The sequence below is a fragment of the Oncorhynchus clarkii genome, chromosome 6 (genome assembly GCF_045791955.1).
Source record: "Oncorhynchus clarkii lewisi isolate Uvic-CL-2024 chromosome 6, UVic_Ocla_1.0, whole genome shotgun sequence".
NCBI classification, from domain to species: domain Eukaryota; kingdom Metazoa; phylum Chordata; class Actinopteri; order Salmoniformes; family Salmonidae; genus Oncorhynchus; species Oncorhynchus clarkii.
Genome location: NC_092152.1, coordinates 71,079,794 through 71,106,575, shown reverse-complemented (window position 1 = coordinate 71,106,575; position 26,782 = coordinate 71,079,794). Strand labels below are relative to the sequence as shown.

Sequence of the window (26,782 nt, the reverse complement as noted above, 5' to 3'; positions counted from 1 at the left end):
TTGATAATACCATTCATAGCAGGCACGCCTCCATGAGATATGCATGATATGAGCATCTTCATACTATTATTGGAGAGAAACAGTGGTGCTTCACTGCAAAAACAATTGACTTGTTTCAGTATCAAATACAGGTCCCCAAACAGGCTGAGCCCAAGACACGTTTTGCATTTTGATTACATACAGTGTATGTGAATCTCTGGAGTGTCTATGTGTCCCTGCTCCTTTTTCGCCATCTCCATATCTGTGTGTGTGTGTGTGTGTGTGTGTGTGTGTGTGTGTGTGTGTGTGTGTGTGTGTGTGTGTGTGTGTGTGTGTGTGTGTGTGTGTGTTTGCTGCCCACAGGGGAATCTCATTCCCCTGTTGTGATATTCAGCAGTGATGCAGATGTAACCCAGCCAGGCTGCCTGGGCAGACAGTCATCCACCCTGACAGAGGACCAGAGCTCTGACATCATCCCATCAGAGCGCCAGTCAACACCCCCAGGGGAAGCACGATTAGATGAATAAAGAGAGAGAGGTAGAGGGAGGGAAAGAAAGGGCTGACAAAGGGAGGGAAGGTAAGTAAAGGGTTAATAGATCAATCAGATCAAGGGAGGAAGAGAGACTGCATGAGAGGCAGAGAGAGAGACAGTGAGAAAGAATGAGAGATGGAGAGATGAATTGAGAGGAGGCGGGGTTGGTGTTGTAGAGGGCAGCACGATGAAGGGAGGAGATGGAGGTGAGGTGGAGTGGGAGTGAGGGGTGGGTTCTAATGATGGGAGAGGGGGTGGAGTGATGAAAACATGAGAGATGAGTTGTATCCATAAACATACAGTATATGGGCATGCTGATCATACAACACCCCAGGAGAGCAGTGCAACACAAGCACAGGTCCCCAAGCTGTGAAGGATGAGGCCGGAGCTCTGGTGTCAGCCCACTCAGTGCAAATCAGCAGGCCACCTCCCTCCGCTCCAGCTTAATACAACTAATGGAGCCATCTACTACATGTTGTCCAGCTAACTGCTGTTTGAATACTTCTGAGTTTTCCTGATTGGTTGATACCTCTGTGAATGCTGGTAGATGTTTCAACTGATCTTTAAACTCCCTCTTATTGCACAAACACTAATAAAGTAAAGAGATGGTAGTGATGTCATTTCCTCCTCATATCTCACTTAGATATTGATTAAGGTGAATTTATGCTGCGCTTTTTTCCACGCAGGACTTCCGAAGTGGATTTCTCACTGTTTGCCATCAGATTATATAACTGTGCTTTCCTTTAATCAACTTTGTGTTCCGACTCAAACGCCTCAGCAAGGCTTGGTGAATGACTTCCTGAGACAGAGCTGACTTTTTATCAAAATGTTTATTTTGTGCTGACCTATATTGCTGTTCCCAGCCAATCAAGTTACCCTGAGCTAGTTCCAGAGGCGGCCATGGAGACCGTTGCCAAGCCAGAAGAGTAATTATAAGGCTTGACTCAGTTTGATTACAGGCCAGATGAAGAAACTCTGGTTCCAAGGAGTTGGTGGTCCAGGCTCAAAGAGCATGGAGCGTTGAGCTCCTTATTTACGTGTCCTCTGTGTGTCTGCGTGTCTGGGGGCTAGCACTGTCATGCTACAGCAGAGTTTATTTCGGAGATGGTAATGATATCGAGCTGCCATGATAAAACTCCGTAGCTACTGCATGTTGGTGGGAGGGTTAGTCCAGTGACTCCAGTCAGCCGTGAGGCTTAAGGCCTCTGACACAATGGACCTCAGCCACCAGTGCATGACTCGATGACCACAACTTCAATAACCAGCTTTAAGGTATAGCCTACAGAATACTGTACTCACCCTTTGGACCGAGTTTTTACAAGACAAACACTTTCTGGATCAGATATCATATCTGTAAGAATGGTATCGTCAGAGAACAGAACAATGGTCAATAGAAGCAGCTCCAGTAGCATGCTTTAGAATCAGACAACATTGGGGTTAGACTACTTTGTGGAGCATCACTAATCTCTCAGCACAAATGTTTCCAGACTGCTAATAAATACAAATGACTTCCAGGATAATTCCATTGTTTTCCTCCCTCATCTCCTTGTGGATAGAGCTTGGTTATCACTGGCTTTAGAGTTGTGCTGTAACACTATGATTCGTTTCTAATTGAGCTGCCATAGCAAAAGAAACAGAGATTACGCTGCCTCTAGTTTATGCTTCTCACGAAGCTTTGATTACCTGCTTCTAAGCATCTGAGTGCACACTCCTGTCTCCTGAGAATGAGCCAAGGCATATCATTCTCCATCCATCTGAATAAAGATTCCCTCTCTGCCCGAAATAGATAATATTCCGTTGTACTCGGTTCTACAGGGATAAACAAGACAGGTCTCACGGATGCAGCAGAACACATTCTCCATTTGAGAGAATGATTGACCTTCCCTCTCTGCCAATGACCCTTTCTCTGTCTATGCAAGGACATCCTATTCTAATATACAGTAAGGTGTGTGTATGGACAGCGGGTATATGCTTTGTCTGTCAATGTCAGTTTACACCCTTTCATCTGATCCTGTATGTGTGTTTATTAATCTCATTGAACTGTATGTTTCTAGGCATCTGAATGGTTCCATTTCTCTTTGAGTGAATACTTCTGTCTTTTCGGCAGTGAGTGTACATTTCTCTATCAACCTGAGAGCAAAGGTTTCTCTCTCTGTCTGACAGCATGTGTGCTCTCTCTCTCTCTCACACACACACACACACACACACACACACACACACACACACACACACACACACACACACACACACACACACACACACACACACACACACACACACACACACACACAGGGATCATCCATTTCCATCATCTTCAGTCTGCTGGGATCCATCATAAGGCCAGGGGTGGGCAAGGCAGGGGCACTGGGACCCACACAGGGGTAACTAGAGAGACTGGGAGATGGACAGAGATGATGATTGAAAGTGGTTATTCATTGTGGAAGGACACTAGACAAGTTGGCCCACGCGACTGTGCCTCGCACCAGATCGCTTTGATTAAAGACGGGTGTTGGACAGGCATCCGGCCAGGAAGAGGGAGAAGATGAGCATGCAGGCGTGCCTCCACACCGTGACTGCAATGTAGACATTTCAAGGCTGAACAGGTCATAACCGCGGCATGACCATGAAATACGATTAGCATGACCACGACAGGACAAACCCACAGGCCAATACAGCACAATAACGTTCCTTCAGAACAAGTTTCGTATGTATTCTGACCGCTGCACAGAACTCCATCTACCATCGTTCATATTTTGTTCCTTTTTAGAACTCAGTACAAAGGAAATGTGGAAATTCCAGGAGGCATTACAAATGGTATTGAAATCATAAGATGCCGTACAAAATAGTCTACATCAGAAAAATTCAGTGAAAACAAACTATCGTCTGATGAATGTAAGAGCTCATCTGGGACAGAAATGTACTGAACGCTACCATGAAAAAGCACTCACTACTACACCACCTTACACAGTAGGACTCCTTACCCAATAATAGGGATTTATGTACAGTCCACTACCCATGAGGGACAGGAGGCAAGCAGAGCACTCAAGTCCTGAGAACGTTTTAGGTGATAACACGGCAGCCTATCTAGCTGTTAGCTCACCACAAGAGTTGCTCTGGTTCCTATTTCCTGTTAGCGTGTTTGTCTCTGACAGCTGTTGGGGAATGCATATGGAGTCGGTGGCAGAAGAAGGGTTAGACAGGCATTTCACACGGGGGGACCACACTCCAGAATAATGAGTCCGCCCCCACCATGCTCCCTGCTGAGGAACGGAGACACGCAGATCAAACCCTCTTCGAGCTGGCGAGGAAGAGCGGGAGGCAAACAGGCTAACAAGGGTGAGGCAGGATGAGAGGGAGCATGAAAAGAACTAGGGAGCATGAAAAAGGAAAGATGGAAAAACTGAGGAAACAAAGCCAAAGCTGACTTAGACTGGCAAAAGTAAACAAAGGCTAGGACCAATGAAGTGGGACAGGATGTAGACACATAGTTAACACCTGATGAAAGGACATTCTAGTGTTATTACCTGCTAATTCCTATTTCAATCATGAGAGGGAATTGGGCAATGGTTGATTGCCTGGGATCAGAGACAAGGTGAGCAGAAGCTTGTTGAATATGTAATAAAGCTCATTACTTCCTGCTACCTTCTCAGGGTGACTATATCTAATCCTGATACTAATGTACTAACTCAGGACTCTCACAGCAGCAAGACACTGAAACCAACCAATCAGATGCTTCTGTTCCAATTACAGCGTCCCCATTGGGTCGTTATAGGCTCCCTCTCACTGTGAATCATGCCGATCACACAGCAGCTTCAAAACTGGACCACAAGGATCTGCTCTGAACATCACACACACTGCTGAGAAGTCTACACCAACTATTTTCCCTCAATCTCTCTTATTTCATTTCACCAGGGCTTTATCTCTCAACTCACTCTTTCTTTCTTTCTTTCTCTCTTTCTTTCTTTCATTTGTTCGTAACCTGGCTGGTACCTTGATTTGTCCGGTGGAGTTGAGTTTTCTTGGCACGCTGGTGCTTCCTGTAGATCTGGGAGGTTGGCGAAGTCATCTTGTTCAGCCAGCCCGATCGCTAGAGACAGAACAACCATCTTCCCCTCGCTGCTCCACACAACAACACACACACACAACGAGTACAGAGACAGAGTAGAGACAGGTAGTTCACAAAAAACTGTAAAGAGGAAAGAAAGGTCAATGTGATATTGATTGGTGAAACATTTACATATTATCACTTGGGTTGATACAAAACCTCACCCTTAAAACATTTAATTGAACCCAAGCTGTTGTAGACACAGATGGTTTATTTTCTGTGAGCTTTGAAGCGTACCATGTTACAGGCTTTAGTCGTATGCAGAAATCTGAAAGGGGCCAGGCACACAGTGCTCTTAACAAGCAAACATTCACACACTTCTGCTCACACACACACACACACACACACACACACACACACACACACACACACACACACACCCTTAGCTTCCCCTAAGGGATCCTCTTCCCCGGTTTGTGTAAAGCTGTGAGTCACTGTTTCTCTGAACCCTGTCCTGTCTAACTCTCTCCATCATTCTCTTCCTTCCCTCACAGGGCCTTTACAAAACACATTCCTGACCCCTGTTCAACAAAACCCACTCTGACCTTCATTGTTCTCTAATCATCTTCGGTCTACTTGCACAAGAATATCACAACATATTGTCTTTGGGGGACAAACTCGTAGTGTGTAGTTAATAGTAGTAGTTATCATCTTTTAGTGCAGTCTGTGAGGAGGCTGAAGATGTTTTGCTCCATGTCCAGCTACCTAAATGACACATGGAGTCTGTGTATCATACAGCTAGCTATTCATCACAATGTAAAAATGTATTGGCATTTTATCCTGCTTGTTCTTTTCCTCCCTCTTATAGCAATTTCTCTTTCCCTCCATCTTTGACCCAAATATTTTATTTTCATGTAATTTCTATTTCTGCCATTCTACACTCTCTCTCTCCCTCCCTATCTCTCTCTCTCTCTCTCTCTCTCTCTCTCTCAAAATGACATTTATCAAAAGAACACGACCGCCTGCAAAAAGATTAACGCAACCATACTTATCTCTTGAGTCGAAGCAGACAAAACAGAAATGTTGTCTGTGTTTTAAAATCCAAGTAGATCAATACACGTTCTTTACAGTCACTAAATCATGATGATCAAAATAAAGTACTATCCAAGGTGGTAGTTCACCAAACCATTTCATTCACATTAAATCAAATATCATTCCTCATGAAAAAAAAGCACATTTTGTGCAGGATTCATTCATTGGTATCATCACAATCCAATTCCATCTATTCAATACAAAGGTTGGTTTGCTCATAGTTTTGCAGACTTTCCATTGGTGCACAGAAACACAATAAGGAAAGGTGAATACAATAGAGGAACACAACTGCTAAGAATTTATAGGCCTAAATCCACACCAAAAGCAAAGCTCTACAATGGAAGGTCACAATGTTGGAGAAAAAAGTAACCCAACTTCATTCTCTGCATCTCTGCATATCCGCAATATAAAGAAAATCATAACAATTAGACAGTCCGCATTGCCTAGATCTTTCCATTGCCTAGCTCTTTCCACCTTTTCCCATCCTCCCATCCCCCAGAGCCTGGTCCCAGTCCAGAAAGATTCATGTTTACAGGGACTGTGGGCAAGGCCACCTCTCCCTCCATGTTCCACATATCTGCCCTGCTTTTATTGAGTGATGATTCAGTGAGGAGGTCACTGGTCTGGGGCCTGTGTTAATGGGCCAGAGAGACTCAAGTGGAGGGCAGAGGGGTCGGGGGTGTCCGCAGGCTGCCCTACACAGCCTCAGACATCCATCATCGTCCACACACACAGGAGGAGAAGGAATCAATGTTTTGTTTACCAAACAAATGGTTCATCCCCAGCCAATCATTTCAATACCCGATTCATTGGAAAATCGGTGAAACCATCAAATGTGTCAGGAGATTCTGGCCTCCAGATCGCTCCTCTGCCTACAGTAGATCTACTCTCTCCAATATGCTGTGAGGGGTCTGTGAAGTCCTGAAGTACTGCTAATTGCAGGGTAATAAAAAAATACATTTTACTGTTTTGTACAGTGGTTGATGACTAATTATTCTGGGAACCTTAAAGTGTATGGTGAAAAGTACATTTAGTGGTACATTAGGTACATTTAGCTTTATCATAGAATATTGTATAACCAAGTTATAGCTAAATTGAATTAGGAAGTGGTTGTTTTTCATCCATATCCACACAGTGAATTGAACTCTCTCTCCACCTCAACAACTCCTCCTCGTCTCCTTGAGTTTAACCTTCATCACTACTCCTCTCTAGCTTTATCTCTCTCTGTATCTAATAGTGACAGTCCATCGTGGGAGTAATGATGCTGTAGACAGGAGATCAATGCAATGTAGTTTCTACATGCTGCTGCTTAACCCCTGCACCTATGTTGATGCACACAAGCTATACATGTGATACACACACACACACACACACACACACACACGCACACACACACACACACACACACACACACACACACACACACACACACACACACACACACACACACACACACACACACACACACACACACACACACACACACACACTTCAGAGTATGGTATGCAGCTGCAGCATACTTATTAGCTCAAATAGTTTGTCCCCTACCCTCAGGTAGACAAGTGTGACCTATGCAAAGATAATGACAGGCACTAAAGACACTAAAGGGCATACAGACAGATAACCAAGAACAATGCATCAATTACACAACATATTAAAGTAATGCCAAAAGACAAGAAGTTAAAATATGTCATTACAGCTACAGTACATGGCTTAGGCTTGGCATTTTGGGAGTGAATCTTACAGTATATGAAACTCTTTAGGACAATTACCCAAGGAGAAGGGGGAGAATTGATATAATAAGGACAACACAGTGAGGTTGAGAAAGCCCAAAGAGATAGACAGAGGACAGTGCAGACAGGTTCAGAATAGAACCAAGAGCAGAATCTAGAACATTCCCAGATCAGCAGACTCACAGGAAAGACTTGACATCCAGTCCTCTGTTGCGGATCTGTCCCATCATGTGGTCCCAGCTGCCTGGGTTGGACCTGGAGCGTCCTCCTCCTGCTCCTCTGTACCGGGAAGCACCTGTCCCCGCCGGACTCCCCCGCACCCCCCGCGGGCCTCCCCGGTGCCCCCCGCCCCCGGGCCCTGTGTGCAGCTGGCCCAGGCTCTGGGAGGTGGCTGGGGGGTCATTGGGGCCCAGAGGGGGCTGGTGGCTGAGAGGCTGCTGGAGACTCTGCTGTCGCACCAGGGGACGAGGACGAGCTGCTGCAGAGGATGGAATGTGCTCCAGAGTAGAGGCGGCTGAGAGGGAGGGGTCCCCAAAACTGACCAGACAGAGTAGCAAGGGAAGAGAGGGTAACAAGGGTTTTGCAGGAGTTGCACGTGAGAGACGAGGGAAGGAGAGGGACAGATGAGAAGGATAGTGGTAACCAGAGAGATAGACAGAAGATATACATAATTGGAAAACAGGAAATACAGAGGGAGAGTGATGGTGTGAGTACAATACAAGTACCAGAGGGAACAAAAATGAGGACGGGCCCAGAGAGTTCAACATAGAGAAAGGAGGGTATGGAGAGATGAAAAAAGGAAATAGAGCATTGTCAGGTTAAATCAGTTTAGCAGCAGTTATACAGTTGTAGAAGATGCTTGTATGTGAGTGTCTGACAGTCTGTGGGTAGGCTTCTGTTTTTGACAGTGCTCAGCCCAACACCAAACAGGAGCTAACAGCCTTCATCTCAATTTTCCTTCATCCACTGCTCTTACCCTTTTCATGTCACTTTTCTCCCTGATTTACCTTGACCTCTTCCTCCTCCTTTTATCCATCTTTTTTTTCATCCCATTCATCTGTCCTCCTCTAACCCATGATGACTTTACACTAGCCTCCTAGCTAACTCTCACACTATGCTGCTTCTCTTAGGTCAACTGGTCTTTGTCAGCTCTATTCATCTTGCCTGCCTTACCCATCAGTTCAACCCATTCATTTGACCAAACAACCCTCTCCCTTCCCTCAAACCTCTCTGTCTTTCTAATCATCCGTCTGCTTTTACACTAGTTTAATAGTGTTTCCCTCCTCTCCCCCTTCCATTTCTGCCCTTCATGATTACTGTAAGCTCTGGCTAAACAGCCTTTGTCTTAGGCTAGTGCAGCGCTGGAGGATTTACAGTCTTTGGCTGTGTTGACTGTGCTCTTTAGTGGGCCCTGGGCTAGCTCTACAGCGCTGTAGTAATTCTACTGGAGAGCACCAGAGGCAGGCCCCCAAGGGGAGGGATTTGTGGACCAGATTAATACCAGTCATTCTTCAGCATTTTGCCCCCCCCCACCCCACGGCCTTTCAGATAGCTCACATACAGCTCAGGACAATGTGTTGACTGAAGATGAGCTGTGGTTAGTGAGAATGAGTGTTACAGTCATTATATGAATGGTCAGTGGGTATGGAAGTGTCTTGGGATGGTATATGGTATGTGCTAATAGCGGTTAAAGCAAATTTGATGAGTGTACGGTCGTTGCTTTAAACATTCCAGAAAATCTACAAGTGCCATCAGATTTGATTGGATTGTATATAATATAAGACATTAGGTTGGTTTGATTGAAGTTCATCAGTATCATGCTTTCCCACTCTCTCTGTATCACCACTGCCTAAATCCTTCCTCTCACTCATCTCATCCAAAGTATTATCATTGTACCTTTTATATGGCATAAAGAATCTAAAGAATGAGGAAGGGAAGAAATAATATGGATGGATGCATTAAGTATGAAAGATAGGGATAAGCTTCCAAGCTATCAGCGACAAGAGAAAAATATAACAATAGAAAGAATACATGTGATTCAGAGATAGAAATGTATCTATGAAAGCAGCAGGTCATAGATAACAACATCATATAAAAGTCTTTCAATAAAATAATTCCACTCTGCATCTCCAACAATGATGCATTCAGTGCCAAGCTACAGTATGCGCCACATCAGCTGCAGTATGCGCCACATCAGCTGCAGTATGCGCCACATCAGCTGCAGTGTGCGCCACATCAGCTGCAGTGTGCTCCACATCAGCTGCAGTGTGCTCCACATCAGCTGCAGTATGCACCACATCAGCTGCAGTATGCTCCACATCAGCTGCAGTATGCTCCACATCAGCTGCAGTATGCACCACATCAGCTGCAGTATGCTCCACATCAGCTGCAGTGTGCTCCACATCAGCTGCAGTGTGCTCCACATCAGCTGCAGTGTGCTCCACATCAGCTGCAGTGTGCTCCACATCAGCTGCAGTATGCTCCACATCAGCTGCAGTATGCTCCACATCAGCTGCAGTGTGCTCCACATCAGCTGCAGTGTGCTCCACATCAGCTGCAGTGTGCTCCACATCAGCTGCAGTATGCGCTACATTTTACAGTCCAACAAATATTTTTGTCATAACTGACAGAATGATTCATCAATAAATCTGGATGGAATGGAAGTGGCAAAGGGCCAGCCAGACATCTGGAGTCCAATTCACACAGAAATACATTTCTCCTATGTCATAAAGTTGTCTTAGGCTTTTTACAGCTCCTACCCATGACAGGGTACGTAGCCAGCTCAACACCTAATTCTTTCACTGTACATTTCTCTACTATTTCAATATCTCTATTGTCCAAGGTTGAATACATTCAACTGCAAATAGATATTTCATTTGTCTCTCTGCATGTATAGTAAATTACTTACCTACCCTGTCATTCAAATGGACAAGCAGGCTATTTGTCCTTCTATCTGCTGCCTGTATCCTCCCCCTGCTAACTTAAGGAGGGCTTCTCAGATATCCCCTACCCAGAAAGTCAATTAAACTAACTAAAAACCTTGAGAGATTTGTAATTAAAGAGCCTTGAGGAGGGGCAGAGGTAGTGAGAGGGGAGAGTGAGACATACTGTATCTTACAGCAGAAACACAGACACACATGGCTACCTTAAATTAGAAACCAATTACAGACCAGAAATGGGGAAAAAGTTAGATTTGATTAGGAGGAGGGGGAGGTAAAAAGTAGAGGAGTGAAGAAGGCAGGTAAAGAGGGACTTAGATTTGATTAGGAGGAGGGGGGAGGTAAAAAGTAGAGGAGTGAAGAAGGCAGGTAAAGAGGGACTTAGATTTGATTAGGAGGAGGGGGAGGTAAAAAGTAGAGGAGTGAAGAAGGCAGGTAAAGAGGGAATTGGATTTTGACTGAAAGTGTTAAAATGGTAATACATTCTTAGAGAAAAAGGGTTATTTGGCTGTCCCCATAGGAGAACACATTTAGTTCCAAGTAGAAACCTTTTTGGTTCCAGGTAGAATCATTTAGAGTTCCATGTAGAACCCTCTACGGAAAGGGTTCTACTGCATATGGAACCCAAAAGGATTCTACCTGGAACCAAAAGGGTTCTTCAAAGGGGTTCTCCTATGGGGACAGCCAAAGAACCGTTTTAGGTTCTAGATAGCACCTTTTTTCTAAGAGTGTACATGAGGAGAGTTTCAGGCGTCTTAAGAACGGCCCTGCTATAAGATTCCAAATCAAAAAGTAGATATTTTGTGGTCCAATACAGTGATGAAGCAGTGGCTGACGTTGCGTAACTTTTGCTATTTGTTTGTGAGAGAGGATGTTCTCTTTAGTCAACAGAGCCTTACCATGACAACATATTCCCATGCATCAGAAAATGTCAGTACAAGCACTCACATTTTCAGCTCATTATTTCCTTCAGTAGTTTCTTCCCTCTTTCCATCCATTCTTCCTTTCATAAATCTCTGCACTTCCGAATGCAGCATGTATCACATATAAGCCTTGCTGCTTCTGACTGCAGTCCCCCAAACCATCCATTCCATGCCTCTGCGCTGCTCAGCAATAACCCCCATGCGTGACCTCATGCCCAGCCAACCCGTGTCACTCATGTCACTCACTTTCTGGGCCTCAGGCCTCCGGAGTGCATGTGGCTCTGGACCGTCTGCCAGCGCCCAGCCTTGCTGCCAGGGCCCAGCCCCGTCACTATGCTTCTCACGCTGTCACTGCGACTGGGACCTGCCCCGCTCCCACACCCAGCCCCGCCCCCATCCCCCTTCTCCACCCCACTGAGAGACAGGGGGCACCAGATAGACAGACAGACAGACACAGACATAAAGGAGAGAGAGAGAGACAGAAGGAGGAGAGAGAGAGAGGTGGATAGTAACAGTAGAATCAGTGAGGAAGAACAACCCGGAAAGTGAACCACACAGCAGAATAGCATTAGGATGGGGGTAGTGTTATCAATCCAGCTACAGGTTTCCAATACAGAGGAGTAGCAGCCAGCCGCGAGGATCCAGCAAGTCAGTATGCTGTGCTGCTGCTGGGTTAGCAGGAGGGAGGTGGGCTGAGATTCACTGTATATATCTGTCTGTCTGTCTGAACCAGATGGGAAGAGTGACAGAGTGGTGTGTGTTTGGGTGCAGTGGGACTGAGACAGACAGATGCTGGCTGTGTTTTGAGTACCTGTCAGTTAGACTGACTGGCCATTCTGCAGCTGTACTTTATACTGCACATTAAATATACATGACCAAATGGATTATTCTATCAAGGACTTCATGGTGCTTGCAATAAAACTGAGGGGGCCATGATCATTGAATTATGTAAGCTATCTATGGCCTCTTTACATTTTAAAAGAAACAGTTGATCTACTTTGTTATCAAGTACAGTAGGAACTACAACGTTAAATGAAACAGATAGGCTTGATTGAAAGATTATGGTGTGTGTAATGACATTGTTGGAGTGAGTGGCTCGAAAGCCTCTAGTAATACATTGTAGTGTATAGCAGTTAATCAGCACAGTGAATCTGTTGAGTACACACTTCATTCCTCTCCCGCGTAGCCCAGAGCAGCACAAGCAGCCGTAACCTAGACAACGTCACAGAGACAACAGCAGACAGACGAGACACAGTTTCACTACAGGGTCACTACACTCAGTGGAGACACACAGACACAGTCAGAACACAGCTGCTGGCCGAGAGGGAAAACACTTTAGACAGAGGATATGTGCGTCCAGCCTGCAACAGTTCTACAGTGAGCATGGGGTAGGGGTAGGGATAGAGTTGACCATTTAGGGAGATTTAAGGTAAGTTATATGTAGCTTATGCACAGGGCTTCCCATCCCTTGTAACATGACGGTGAAAAGGGCAAACATTTGACTGGATCTCAAGAAGGGATCAATGGATCCTAGCAGGTTCACTGTATCACAACCCATGAACTCTAAAGACAATACACCCATTGAGAATAAACCCCCTCTTTATCCTTTCTCTGGTAAGCTATAAATGGATCCTAGCAGGTTCACTGTATCACAGCCCATGAACTCTAAAGACAATACACCCATTGAGAATAAACCCCCTCTTTATCCTTTCTCTGGTAAGCTATAAATGGATCCTAGCAGGTTCACTGTATCACAGCCCATGAACTCTAAAGACAAAACACCCATTGAGAATAAACCCCCTCTTTATCCTTTCTCTGGTAAGCTATAAAATTAAATTAAAAACGACTTTCTCCGTGCAGGAAAAACATCAATGACATTAGAGCCTTTAGTGATTAATGTACTGTACTGTACAGCTATAGAGTAACTGGTGTGTCTAGAGGGCTCAGGTGGTCTGACTAAGGAGAGGCAGCCTTATAGCACCTGGTGGTGGAGGTGGTGGTGGTGGTGGTGGCACAAAACCACGAGGCACAACGAGAGTGAGGAGAGGTGATTAGGGAACAACACAGGACTCCTATAGAATGTGACAAAAAAACGACAACAGCAAAAACTAGGAGCAAAAGCCCAAAACAACGGTCAACCCTCAATGACAGAGCTGAGGGGACGGTTTAAACCGAGGGCAATGGGTTTACGGTTAATACCCTTAAGATTAGGGGATGGTTGGTTAGTTGGTTGGTTTCAGTGGAAAGGTGGATATTGGGCTGTGTGAGTGGGATCTATAAAGGGTTTCTGCTCAAATGGTCTGAGGGTTGTCCGTCTCCATGGTAGCACTCCATGGGCTGGAGGTGAAGGGTTAGAGGTTAAGGGTTAGTGAGGCTGGCAGGGCTGTAAGGAATAGGGGGCTTTTCAAATGTTGGTTGGTTGGTATATAGGTAAATGTTGGCATTTAGGTAAAAGTTTCTGTATGTTCAGTTTCAGTATGTTCAGTTTCAGTATGTAAAGTTTCAGTATGTTCAGTTTCAGTATGTAAAGTTTCAGTATGTTCAGTTTCTGTATGTTCAGTTTCAGTATGTAAAGTTTCAGTATGTAAAGTTTCAGTATGTAAAGTTTCAGTATGTTCAGTTTCAGTATGTAAAGTTTCAGTATGTAAAGTTTCAGTATGTAAAGTTTCAGTATGTTCAGTTTCAGTATGTAAAGTTTCAGTATGTAAAGTTTCAGTATGTAAAGTTTCAGTATGTAAAGTTTCAGTATGTTCAGTTTCAGTATGTAAAGTTTCAGTATGTAAAGTTTCAGTATGTAAAGTTTCAGTATGTAAAGTTTCAGTATGTTCAGTTTCAGTATGTTCAGTTTCAGTATGTCAAGTTTCAGTATGTAAAGTTTCAGTATGTAAAGTTTCAGTATGTTCAGTTTATGTATGTCTATATTGTGTGTATTTTAAAGATTCATGTTACATATTCATGTGTCCAGATGGGAAAGGCTAGTATAATGAATAGTGTGTTTATAGTGTTTATAGTGGGGGGCAGCTTCAGACATGATCTGCATCTATTAGTGTCTCCATCCAATTAATATTTGATCTGTCCTGGTAACACCACTAGAGACAACCCCCTTCTGTATCCCAAAATGGCTCCCTATTCCCTATGTAGTGCACTAATTTTAACCAGAGGGAATAGGGTCAAATTTACGACACACCCGAGATGAAGATCAGAGAGCTGGAGTGAGACAAGGCTGACCTCAAGCCTGGCCATCCCTATACTGATGTCAGTCACCTCTAAGGAGATGCAAGTAGAAACATCCTAGTAGCAGCCCTGTACAACTCAATCTAGTTCTGCATGGTCAACAATGCATACTAAATAGCTTTACCTTTCAGACCCTGTTGGCTGCAGGAAAAGGAATTACTAATGTCAACGGAACTCTCCCAAGACAGAAGATATTGTATGTAAGATGTGCATGTTATGTGGATAACATCAATTACTCATGCCATTTGGCCCCTTTAGGCTATTATATTTGACCTTAGCAATGACCTTTACCGGGACATATGCATTAGGTTATGCCTTGGGTTCAGAGCTACTGTTTGGCAAATGAGCCACTTGTGTAGAATATAAAGCACATACTTTGTGCACCATGTAGCTCTTAGTCTATGCCCGGCAGAGAGAAATGCATGCAAGTGGACTAGGGTGGCATGTTCCTATGTAGACAATGTACTGTGTCTTTGGATGCATATTTTGTCTGCAATGTTTGTCTGTTTCTAGAATGTAGTGTTGTTCTAGTGAGTCAATCTGAGGGGGTTGTGGAGGGTTGGGGGTACGGGGGCACAGAACTCAATGTAAGAGGCTTGGCTCCCCCGCTTCATTACAGCCCTGCACAGAGAGAGGGGTCCCTTACCAGCCGCGACCGAGACTCACTTGGGCGTGAGGCGAGGGTCTCCATACGGGGCATAGGGGGACATGTTTAAGAGGAACTCCTTGGGCGGGTAGGAGCTCCATCTCTGCTGCACGTTGCTGCTGTCATTGTTATTCCAAAAGTCCCTGTCTAGATCACTGCGGCCAGAGAGAGAGACAGGTAAGAGCAGTACAGCCAATCACAGTGGAGTAGGAGGGAGGAGTTTCAGGGACAGAAAGAAAGATAGGTCAGAGCAGCAGAGCCAATCACAGTGGAGCAAAGTGAAGGATGTTTCTTGGAGAGAGACAGGATAGGGAAACAACCTTAGTTTAATAGATGAATGAGAGAAATGTCAATCCAGGCAATAGAGATACACGTCTAATATTTGTAGAAAATAATTGGGAAATACATTAGGGGTAGGGGGTCCTGCACAGGACCGGACTACCACATTAGGGGTAGGGGCCCTGGGGCATCGACCTCCGTGGGCCCCAATTTCTGAAATCAGCTAACTTACTACATTTCAACACATTTCTCCATGATGCAGAGAGAAAACCTTTACCTTCTCCCACAGGACCAATGTGCCCACCCACACCTCCCACCACAGGACAGTTGCACCGACCCACAGGTACCAGGAGCACCTTAAAGGCATAGAGAGCATTTCGGGGTTGGATTAATTTTCCTTTGGAATAGTCTGCAGATAAGATCTGTTGACAAAATTAAAATGGATATTCTGATAATTAGGATTTCTAGAACAGAGATTTACAGACCAGTTAATTTCAGTGAATGAAGGTAAGAGGTCTCTCTTCTATAGTAGGTCAATTGGCAGGGGATTCTAAAATGCTTTTAAGAAATGCAAGTGTAGATCAGAAAACAGTCCCCTGGGTTGAGGCCGGTTCTCAAAAATGTTGCGGAGGGGGTGAGTTGGTAGTGTTTCGCCCCAGGGGACATCATATGCTCGCATGGCAGAGCGAAGTTGCAAATAAAAGAAGAAGGATTTGCCCTGTAAATTAAAAGTTGTTTGTAATTTCTGATAGCAGGTCTGCAAAGCATGGCTTGGTGGTCGGCGAGGGCCATGGGTAATACATCTATATCAAGAACTTTGTTGAACAGGTCCTTTAAAGTGAATATAAAGTCGACAAGAGAAAAATGTAACATTTCCATAGGAGGGATTCATAATTCTACATTAAATTGTCAACTGCCATCTCATTTGCCCATTTTTCTGCAGTGTCACAGAGGTAAGATGCTGGTCTCTACCCCCTGTCTGCCCAGATCTGTCTAGCTTGTACTCCCAAACTGCATTAAAATCATGATTATTAAATAATGCAATGAGCTGCCAAATTATTTTTGTGCTAATTTCCTGCAATTCTACACTTTTTTCCATGAGGCAGAGAGAAGAATATGTTTTATAGCTCATCTCATGCTTTTGTTCACATTTTGCCATGAGGCGGAGGGAAGGTTTAGCCGTTTTCAAGGTCATTTCCTGTTATTCTATACATTTTGCCATAAGGCGGAGGGAAGGTTTAGCCGTTTTCAATGTAATTTCCTGTTATTCTATACATTTTGCCATAAGGCGGAGGGAAGGTTTAGCCGTTTTCAATGTAATTTCCTGTTATTCTATACATTTTGCCATGAGGTTGAGGGAAGGTTTAGCCGTTTTCAAGGTCATTTCCTGTTATTCTATACATTTTGCCATGAGGCGGAGGGAAGGTTTAGCCGTTTTCAATGTCATTTCCTGTTATTCTATACATTTTGCCATAAGGCGGAGGGAAGGTTTAGCCGTTTTCAAGGTCATTTCCTGTTATTCTATACATTTTGCCATGAGGTTGAGGGAAGGTTTAGCCGTTTTCAAGGTCATTTCCTGTTATTCTATACATTTTGCCATGAGGTTGAGGGAAGGTTTAGCCGTTTTCAATGTAATTTCCTGTTATTCTATACATTTTGCCATGAGGTTGAGGGAAGGTTTAGCCGTTTTCAAGGTCATTTCCTGTTATTCTATACATTTTGCCATGAGGTTGAGGGAAGGTTTAGCCGTTTTCAAGGTCATTTCCTGTTATTCTATACATTTTGCCATGAGGTTGAGGGAAGGTTTAGCCGTTTTCAATGTAATTTCCTGTTATTCTATACATTTTGCCATGAGGCGGAGAATAACGTTGCAGTTTTAAACCAAATTTCCTGCAATTCCACACATTTTGATATCGTATGTTATCAGGAGGTCAGGGGCCTAGGGGCACGTGCCCGTTCGGTAATCCGGCCCTGGCCCTGCATTTATAAAAGTAATTCCATTATAATGTTCCTAATAGAGTTTCAGAGGAAAACCTTTATGTCTTTGAAAAGTAAGTAGGAAAACAAGTGAATTAAGGAAGGTAAAAAGTATATTGTTCTAAAGGGGATGGGCTATGGGAAAAGCATATTATCTATTCTGTGAGTTTACACAGCATCCAGACTCATGGACAAATGAATAGATTATACATTCCTCTGTACAAGGGATTAGAAAACAGTGAAAGAGTTAAACATATATTCAACGTCAATCACAGAGTAATATACAGTATGTTATAAGTCAAAGTGAAACAGCAAAGGTTGGTTACACAGATAAAACATATTTTGGAAAAAGGGAGAGAGACAGAAAAAGAGAAGGGAGAAATGAAACAGGGAGGAGAGTGATGAAAGGGGGAATGGGAGAACAGGTGGTATGGTGACAGAGGAGGGAGAGAACAGCTGGGTTAGCTGGAGACAGAGACCACCATCAGTCAGGACTGCAATGTTAACAACAAACAGTCATACAGTAGAATATATCATCAAAACATTGCTGCAGTTAAAGTGGACATCAAATACAATTTTTTTATTGGGATTTGGCTACAGTTATAAATGTACTATGATAGACTTAATATTAGGTATAGTGCTTGTTTAAGTGATTCTGACTATTTTACTTTACAAGGCATTGAGATAAAGGGTACCTTAGTGAAATCCAAATAGAACATTGGTTTTAGGTTTCAACTCTGGATGTAGTGCAAATTTCAACTGAAACTCAGCCAAGGTAATTACATTCAGGCTGTAAAATAAAGTAACACTGCAGTTGGACAGTAAACTAGTGGCTTATCAGGGGTGGGTTAAATGTGGAAGACACATTTCAGTAGAATACATTCAGTTGGACAACTGACTAGGTCTCCCCTTTCCTTTGTCAGGAAGACATTATTACCGTCTCATTGAGTGTTCAGGGACACATCATGTAGTTCCTCATTTTACTGGACTTTAACATGCTCTTTATCTGAAGCATGACAAATGAAATATGCTATAATTTGTGCCTTTTGTTTTCAAAATGAGGAGTTATCAAGAAACACTTATTTAACAACCACAACTGCCCTTTACTTTGCTAAATATGTTCCTTCCCCTCCATATCTCAGTGGGATTCAGTGTTTTAACCTTTTTGAGCACACCCAGGTATTTGCCTCTGATCCTCTTGCCAGTCCCAGTTAGCTGTGCTGTAGTGAGTAGCTAAGCCCCCCCCCCCCCCCCATCACCTACTTGATGGCTTTGTTTTCCCCTCGGCCACGAATCTGAACTGAATCTGGGGTGCTGGCTGCTTCCACACCAGGCTTGTTCCTCTTCCCCTGGAGAGAGAGAGATAGAGAGACAGAGGGAGAGAGAGACAGAGAGAAAGAATGAGAGAGGGAATGAGAGAGAGAGATAATAAATCATTTCCTTTGTGTCCATTGCCTTGTGTCTTGATTGCCGTTAACATCTGAAAACTCTTTACCAGCGGAGCCTTCATTACAGAGCCTTTAGAATACCATCAGGTGCCAAAAATATGCTAAATGACCCCAGGCAGAGACAGAAGAGCAACACATTGGATGCGAGCCAGCACATACAGTAGCATGTGCATGCCCCGCCCACCTGAGGATCTATTTCCTGTGTTTGAGGGGTGAAAAATCCACTTGTCACTTAAATTTTGCTGGATTGATTGCTTTCATTTTACTCCTGTGACTCTTTCATACTTTTGCTTGTGCCTGTCGTTTTTTCCCCGTTAATGTTACGACCGTGGAAATGTTTGTAATGACCTGTCAAACACACCACAGAAATGGGCTCAATGGAATACACAGTCGATCTATTGCATCTAAAAGAACGCTTGCTTAGTCGGGGATTTAACGCATCGTCTAGACACTTACATCACAAGAGAACAAAGAGACCTCTATTTTGATGGGTGTTCATATTTTGAGGAATTGAAAAAAGTTTGAATTTAATACAGTTGAAATGTTTACAAATGAAATAAAAGCCTCTTCTGAAAATGAACACTGATTATAGTGATATTACGTTTGATGTTGCAAACAATGTAAAGTATGTACTCTGGAGCCAAGCGTGTTGATTTTTAATCTGAGAGTATCCTGCTATTGACATACTTGGGGTGGCAGGTAACCTAGTGATTAGAGTGTTGGGCCATTAACTGAAAGGATGCTGGAATGAATCCCTGAACTGACAAGGTACAAATCTGTCCTTCTACTCTTGAACAAGTTAACCCACAGTTCCCCGGTAGGACGTCATTGTAAATAAGAATTTGTTCTTAACTGACTTGCCTAGTTAGACAAAGGTTAAATAAAATAAAAAAATACTTGATGAATTATGCAACAGAACGTGACAGCAACAAGTAATTAATGAGCCAGTCTAGACAACGCAGGGGAGTGCAGGTAGGCCTATACAGGACACATTTTTGGTGGTTGATCATTGATCATCCTTGAGATGTTTCTACAACTTGATTATAATCCACCCGTGATAAATTCAATTGATTGGACAAGATTTGGAAAGGCACACACCAGTCTATATAAGGTCACACATTTGACAGTGCATGTCAGAGCAAAAAGTAAGTCGTGAGGTCAAAGGAATTGTCCGTAGAGCTCCGAGACAGACTTGTGTTGAGTCACAGATCTGGGGGAAGGATACCAAAAACTTTCTGCAGCATTATAGGTCTCCAAGAACACAGTGGCCTCCATCATTCTTAAATGGAAGAAGTTTGGAACCATCAAGACTCTTCCTAGAGCTGGACGCCCGGCCAAACTGAGCAATCGGGGGAGAAGCGCCTTGGTGACCAAGAACCCGATGGTCACTCTGACAGAGCTCCAGAGTTCCTCTGTGTAGATGGGAGAACCTTCCAGAAGGACAACCATCTCTGCAGCACTCCACCAATCAGTCCTTTATGATAGAGTGGCCAGACGGAAGCCACTCCTCAGGAAAAGACACGACACCCCACTTGGAGTTTGCCAAAAGGCACTTAAAGCATTCAGACCATGAGAAACAAGATTCTCTGTTCCAATGAAACCAAGATTGAACTCTTTGGCCTGAATGCCAAGCATCACGTCTGGAGGAAAGGAGGAAACCTGGTACCATCCCTTTTGTGAAGCATGGTGGTGGCAGCATCATGCTGTGTGGATGGTTTTCAGTGGCAGGGACTGGGAGTCTAGTCGGGATCGAAGGAGATTTGAAAGGAGCAAAGTACAGAGAGATTCTTGATGAAAACCTGTTCCAGAGCGCTCAGGACCTCAGACTGGGGTGAAGTTTCACCTTCCAATAGGACAATGACCCTAAATACAGCCCAGACAACGCAGTAGTGGCTTTGGAACAAGTCTCTGAATGTCCTTGAGCCCAGACTTGAACCTGATCTAACATCTCTGGAGAGACCTGAAAATACCTGTGCAGCGACGCTCCCCATCCAACGTGACAGAACTTGACAGGATCAGCAGAGGAGAATGGGAGAAACAACCCAAATACAGGTGTGCCAAGCTTGTAGCGTCATACCCAAGAAAACTTGAGGCAGTAATCGCTGCCAAAGGTACTTATGTAAATGTGCTATTTTGCTTTGTCATTATTGGGTATTGTGTGTAGATTGATGAGGGAAAAAAACAATTTAATCAATTTTAGAATAAGGCTGCAACGTAACAAAATATGGAAAAGGGCAAGGTGTCTGAATACTTTCTGAATGCACTGTATGAGTGCATAAAAAAGGGAAATTGTACAATAAATTGAATGCCTGAATTCCCACCAGAATCCCTGGACTACATTCATTAGTTGTCTGTGCAAGTAATATGTTTTATGTGCATTTTTTTTGGAGTATCTTCATCTATTGTCCAACTGTTGCAGTTATTAGAATTGTTTTTAAACCTTTTAACAATTTTGATGACCGTTGCTACATACAGCCAGCTCTCAGGATCTACATGTGAATCCAAACCCTCTCCACAGCAATAATCCATACATCTGTTAACCATACAGAATGAACGGATGGGAGCATCAAGCATCAGACACAGTGGGGATTAGACACGTCCACACACATCCAACACTCCCAACACACATACAACACTACACACTCAGAAACAGTACACGCCCAAACATACATAAAACAGAGGTGTTAAAATAGATGCTGTTTCCACAATTCACAACAGTCAGTGGAATTATAATGAAACATTTTGAGATGAATCTGATGACTGCAAATATATGATAAACCTTGGAACTCAGAACTGCAGTTACATGATTGGCCTGGCTTTGTGTATCAAATGAATGCAGGGTGTGTGACAATTTGTACACTGAAGCCAAACACTCAGTAAACACTAAACACACTGTCACAAAGTACAGCTACATAATCTTGTTTTTCATTTCAATGCTCATTACATTTTCAATGAATAAAGAGAGTACTACACCCTTCAAACAGACTGGAAAACAGCTATTCCATTTGAAATGTGTAAGAGGACTGTGAGTGGACACATCAACCCTGCACTATGAGTGATGGGTAATCAGCCTTAAATACATCATCTTATAATGACTTGTGTTTCTGATCATACATTTGACTCATACTTTTATAGTTTCATATCAAAGTAATACTAAAGAGTTTCTAAACTAACTTGATTAATAGGTGTTACTCACCAAACCTAATATTTACAATGTGATCCTTGTAAAATCAAATAATGATGGATTTTCCTTTCATTTCGGTTCCTTTGCAAACATATACATCACATGTAGTAGAGGAAACCTTTACCCTGTAAAGAAAGGTTTTCAAAAGGCAGTTTGGAGCAGGAAAGGGTTTTACTATAGACTTACTGTCACATTCTCTGTCACAAATTACATGGCCTGTTTGTTATAAACACTTATCAATAGAGGGCAGATCTCTGGAAATGACCTAACCCCACTGCCCACCCATCCACCAACACACAGTCATTCACTCACACAGTTGTTTTAAGGACTCCGAAAAGTCTAGATTTCAAACAGTCAAGAATATGCTATCAAGTGGAGCTCATCTATCATTTAACACTATCATCAAATCTTCAGGAGGCTAGAGAGTAGGGGAAGGAGAGAGAAGATAACACTGAAGACAGGGAGTGGGACAAGAGAGAGGGAGAGGGAAGAGAAGGGGAAAGAAGATGGAGAGAAAGGCAGACGCAATGTAGGATTGAGTGGGAAGGGTGCGCAACACAGAGAGAGAGAGAGAGAGAGAGAGAGAGAGAGAGAGAAAGAGAGAGAGAGAGAAAGAGAAAGAGTGAGAGAGTGACAGGATGAGCGGGGTTGAAACAGAATCAAGTGAGATGGAGAGAGGAGAGACATCAGAGGATGTGGGAGAGAGTGGGGAGAATGGGGGAGAGGGTGGGGTAGAAGAGGTGGAGTGTATCATGGATGTCTCCCCGCTAGGAACAGCGTAATTCTGCAGCCTTGTGAAGGATCTGTCCTCCGCCCTCAGTCCCGCTGTCGTTATGTCTGTCACAGTCCAACACACACAATGGCCGCCAACACCACTCCTATCTCCCTTCTAATCCCCTTCCCATCCTCTATCCAACTCTTTCTTCCCCTCCTCCTCTCCTCTATCCCCTCCTCCCTCCCATCCTCCTGCTTCCTCCCTCTCCCCCTCTCCCTCTCCTCCTTCCCTGCTCCTCCCCTCCATCCTCTCCTCCGTCCCTCCTCCTTCCTGCCATAATCGACCCATGAGACCTGTTTCTGACGTCTTCATCTTCCCTCACCCATATGCTGGGCTGATATACTGCACCTCTACACAGGGCTGCATCTATCAACTACCATGAGCTAAATACCACTGTATTTATCTAATTGTGTCTACCTCTGTGTACTTCCCCATAAACACAATTCTATAGCTGTCCAATGTATTTACTTAATTGTTATTTTTATTTGCCATCAACTGCGTCCCGAAGTGACACAGCTCCCATGTCAGGTAACTGATTCAGGGTTTTATCTTCATACAGAGGTGATGTCACTACTGTAAGTTGCCTGTTTTATGCACATTGTTGCATGCAAGGTTGATTTTTATACAGTCATTCATGTCCTATGAGTTTAAGGAAATGTGCTGGGTCGTTCCACAAACTCGGTGCCTTTTGAGAAGTGTAACATTTGATTTCACCTTATTTTAACATTGTCAAAATGAGAACATGTTCAACTTAATAAAAAACAAGTTTTCCCATCTCAAGAGGGATGAAATAAAATAATGACTACTAGTAAGTGCCTATTAGGTGCCAAATAAAGTAACAGGGTTCACAATTTTTTCTTAAATCAGCAATAAATCCCCTTGTGACACGGGGAATGGAAGTTCGTTGTGAGGAGCAGGGAGTGGCAATGAAATGCAAACTGTCTATCTATGGGTAACACGGCTGACATGTAGTTTTACACCACAAAACACCAGAAAATGACCAAAAAGAGTAGAACCTGCTCACCTGCCTCTATGATTTGACTTTTAGATGTTCAATGTCTCTTTTGAAAACAATATCTAAAACCGGAATAGTTTCACCATATTAAAACAAGAGTTCAGTTCACGTAACAGGGTTGACCCTAAAATGAGGGACAGACGTAAATTAATCACTAATCACATTAAATAAATAATCGTCTTCAGAAATGACTGTCAAGGCAAAGAAATACAGTGCATTCAGAAAGTATTCAGACCCCTTGACTTTTTTCACATTTTGTTACATTACAGCCTTATTCTAAAATGGATTTAAAACAAATCCCCCTCATCAATCTACACACAATACCCCATAATGACAAAATAATTATTCAGACCCTTTTCTCAGTACTTTGTTGAAGCACCTTGAATCTTCTTGGGTATTTTATTTATTTATTATATATTTTTTAACCTTTATTTAACTAGGCAAGTCAGTTAAGAACAAATTCTTATTTTCAATGACACCTAGGAACAGTGGGTTAACTGCCTTGTTCAGGGGCAGAACAACAGATTTTGACCTTGTCAGCTCGGGGAGTTGATCTTGCAACCTTTCGGTTAGTAGTCCAACACTCGGTTAGTAGTCCAACGCTCTCTCATTCTTCTCTGCAGATTCTCTCAATCTCTGTCAGGTTGGATGGGGAGCATTGCTGCACAGCATTATTCAGGTCTCCCCAGAGATGTTTGATCGGGTCTGGACACTAATGGATATTCAGAGACTTGTCCCGAAGCCACTCCTGCGTTGTCTTGGCTGTGTGCTTAGGGTTGTTGTCCTGTTGGAAGGTGAACTTTCGACCCCAGTTTGAGGTCCCGAGCGCTCTGGAGCAGGTTTTCATCAAGGATCTCTGTACTTTGCTCCGTTCATCATTTCCTTGATCCTGACTAGCCTCCCAGACTCTCCAGCTGAAAATCAGGACCAAGGCCCTTCTCCCCCGATTGCTCAGTTTGGCCAGGCGGCCAGCTCTAGAAAGCGTTTTGGTGGTTCCAAACTTATACCTTTTAATAATGATGGAGGCCGCTGTGTTCTTGGGGACCTTCAATGCTGTTGTGGTACCCTTTCCCAGATCTGTGCCTCGACACAATCCTGTCTCGGAGACCTCATGGCTTGGTTTTTGCTCTGACATGCACTGTCAACTATGGGACCTTATATAGACAGGTGTGTGCCTTTCCAAATCATGTCCAATCAGTTGAATTTACCACAGGTGGACTCCAATCAAGTTGTAGAAACGTCTCAAGGATGATCAATGGAAACCAGATGCACCTGAGCTCAATTTCAAGTCTCATAGCAATGGGTCTGAATACTTATGTAAATTAGGTATTTCAGTTTTTTTTTACACATTTGCAAAAATAAAAATAAAACTGTTTTGCTTTGCCATTATGGGGTATTGTGTGTAGATTGATGAGGAAACTGTTTTATTTAGTCAGTTTTAGAATAAGGCTGTAACGTAACAAAATGTGGAAAACGTCAAGCGATCTGAATGCTTTACGAATGAACTGTAACTAAGTCTTTACAATGATCGTGAAAATTGGAGACATTTTGGGATTAAGTGAGTTAAAATCTTCCAACAAATGACGAAGAGACATGTCAAAATAAAAATACATAAAATTAAATAAGATTTATTGAATTCTACATCATTTAATATAACCAGCTTTTAAAATGTAATATTGGTGCACAATGTCTACTTAAAATACTGTATCAAAGATACGCAAAAAGCACTCTTTCCGTGGAATGACCCTGCTATGTATAAATAGACTCAGATAGAGAGAGAGAGAGAGAGAAGGAAGATGATGCCGAAGATAACACAGAGACAAGGACTAGGAAGGGGAAACAGTGGAGGTATAAATAGAAAAACAAAAAGGACAGCGATGTACTGACAAGGACATAGAGATAAAGTGGCAAAGGGACAAACGCATAAAAGCGCTTATCAGAGTCCAAACGTGTAAGCGTCCTTTCTAGAATATTGGACCGTTGGTTTTCATACTAGCAACCATTGGTTTTCATACAAGCAACCAATGGTTTTCATACTAGCAACCACTGGTTTTCATACTAGCAATTTCTCCAACTGTCACCACATTCAAATGAGTAAAGGACATGTACACTGAGCCGCGTTGGTTGGGAATTTGGGGGAGGTGTGCGGTTGGGCTGTGCTTCTCCCGTGGACGGTGGTCTCAGAGCTGCATAGCTATGTCACAATGGGACGCTGGACTATCCTGTCTCTCAGCATCTGTGGACTCTGAATTACGGTTATGAAACACTGGTAAAGAGGGAGACATGGTATTTGCAAAGACAGACAAAGAGTGTGAGGGTCAATAGAGAAATAGAAAGGGCGAGGACAAGAGAAATGGACGGTGAGGGTTGAGTAGCTTTACTGTGTGTGTGTCTGTGTATTTGACAGGGTATGATATGATTCATCTTTGAAGACCAGACTGAAAGTCCTCAATCTACACAGGGTGTGACAGACTGGTAATATATCATAGATGTGCATCAATACAAATATGCGTAATACCAGTTACTAATATTACATCTTATTTACATGCTTTATGCATGCTTCTACAATCTCCATTTCACTTCAGAACCGTTCTATCACTCAGCTGAATTAAGTCCTCGGCATATTTTACCCACCTATGTGCTGTCCTCACTCCACAAATGCTCCTTGACAGAGAGAGAGAGAGAGACAGAAAGAGAGAGAGAGGGAAAGAGGGAGAGAAAGAGACAGAGAGAGACAGAGAGAGAAAGAGAGAGAAAGAGAGAGAAAGAGAGAGAGAGAAAGGCCAAGATAGGGACAGAGAGAGAACTGAAAGAGGCGGAGAGAGAAAAGCCAAGAGAGGACAGACAGAGGAGGGGGAGAACGATGGAGAGAGGGAGGGAGCAAAAGCAGGGGAGAGTATTTCCAGATGAAACGTATGGGCAGAATCACAGTTGCTCAGGCAGCAGCCAATAGCTCAGAGTGATGTGTACATTAGCATATG

General features: G+C 43.4%; 1 protein-coding gene and 1 long non-coding RNA gene across 2 annotated transcripts in view; both read right to left on the bottom strand.

Annotated features, from left to right (window-relative positions):
* LOC139412215 (synaptotagmin-7-like) overlaps positions 1-15,261 on the bottom strand; it is a 32,940-nt gene extending 17,679 nt beyond the window's left edge. The window contains exons 1-3 of the mRNA XM_071159037.1: positions 15,144-15,261; positions 7,565-7,918; positions 4,502-4,627 (exon numbers count right to left, since the gene is read on the bottom strand). Coding sequence (XP_071015138.1) covers positions 4,502-4,627; positions 7,565-7,918; positions 15,144-15,187 — 524 coding nt within the window. The 5' untranslated portion in view covers positions 15,188-15,261. The remainder of the gene's footprint in view (positions 1-4,501; positions 4,628-7,564; positions 7,919-15,143) is intronic.
* A 3,390-nt stretch (positions 15,262-18,651) lies between these two features.
* LOC139412216 (uncharacterized) overlaps positions 18,652-26,782 on the bottom strand; it is a 59,917-nt gene continuing 51,786 nt past the window's right edge. The window contains exon 3 of the long non-coding RNA XR_011634674.1: positions 18,652-18,728. This is a non-coding gene — a long non-coding RNA (uncharacterized lncRNA). The remainder of the gene's footprint in view (positions 18,729-26,782) is intronic.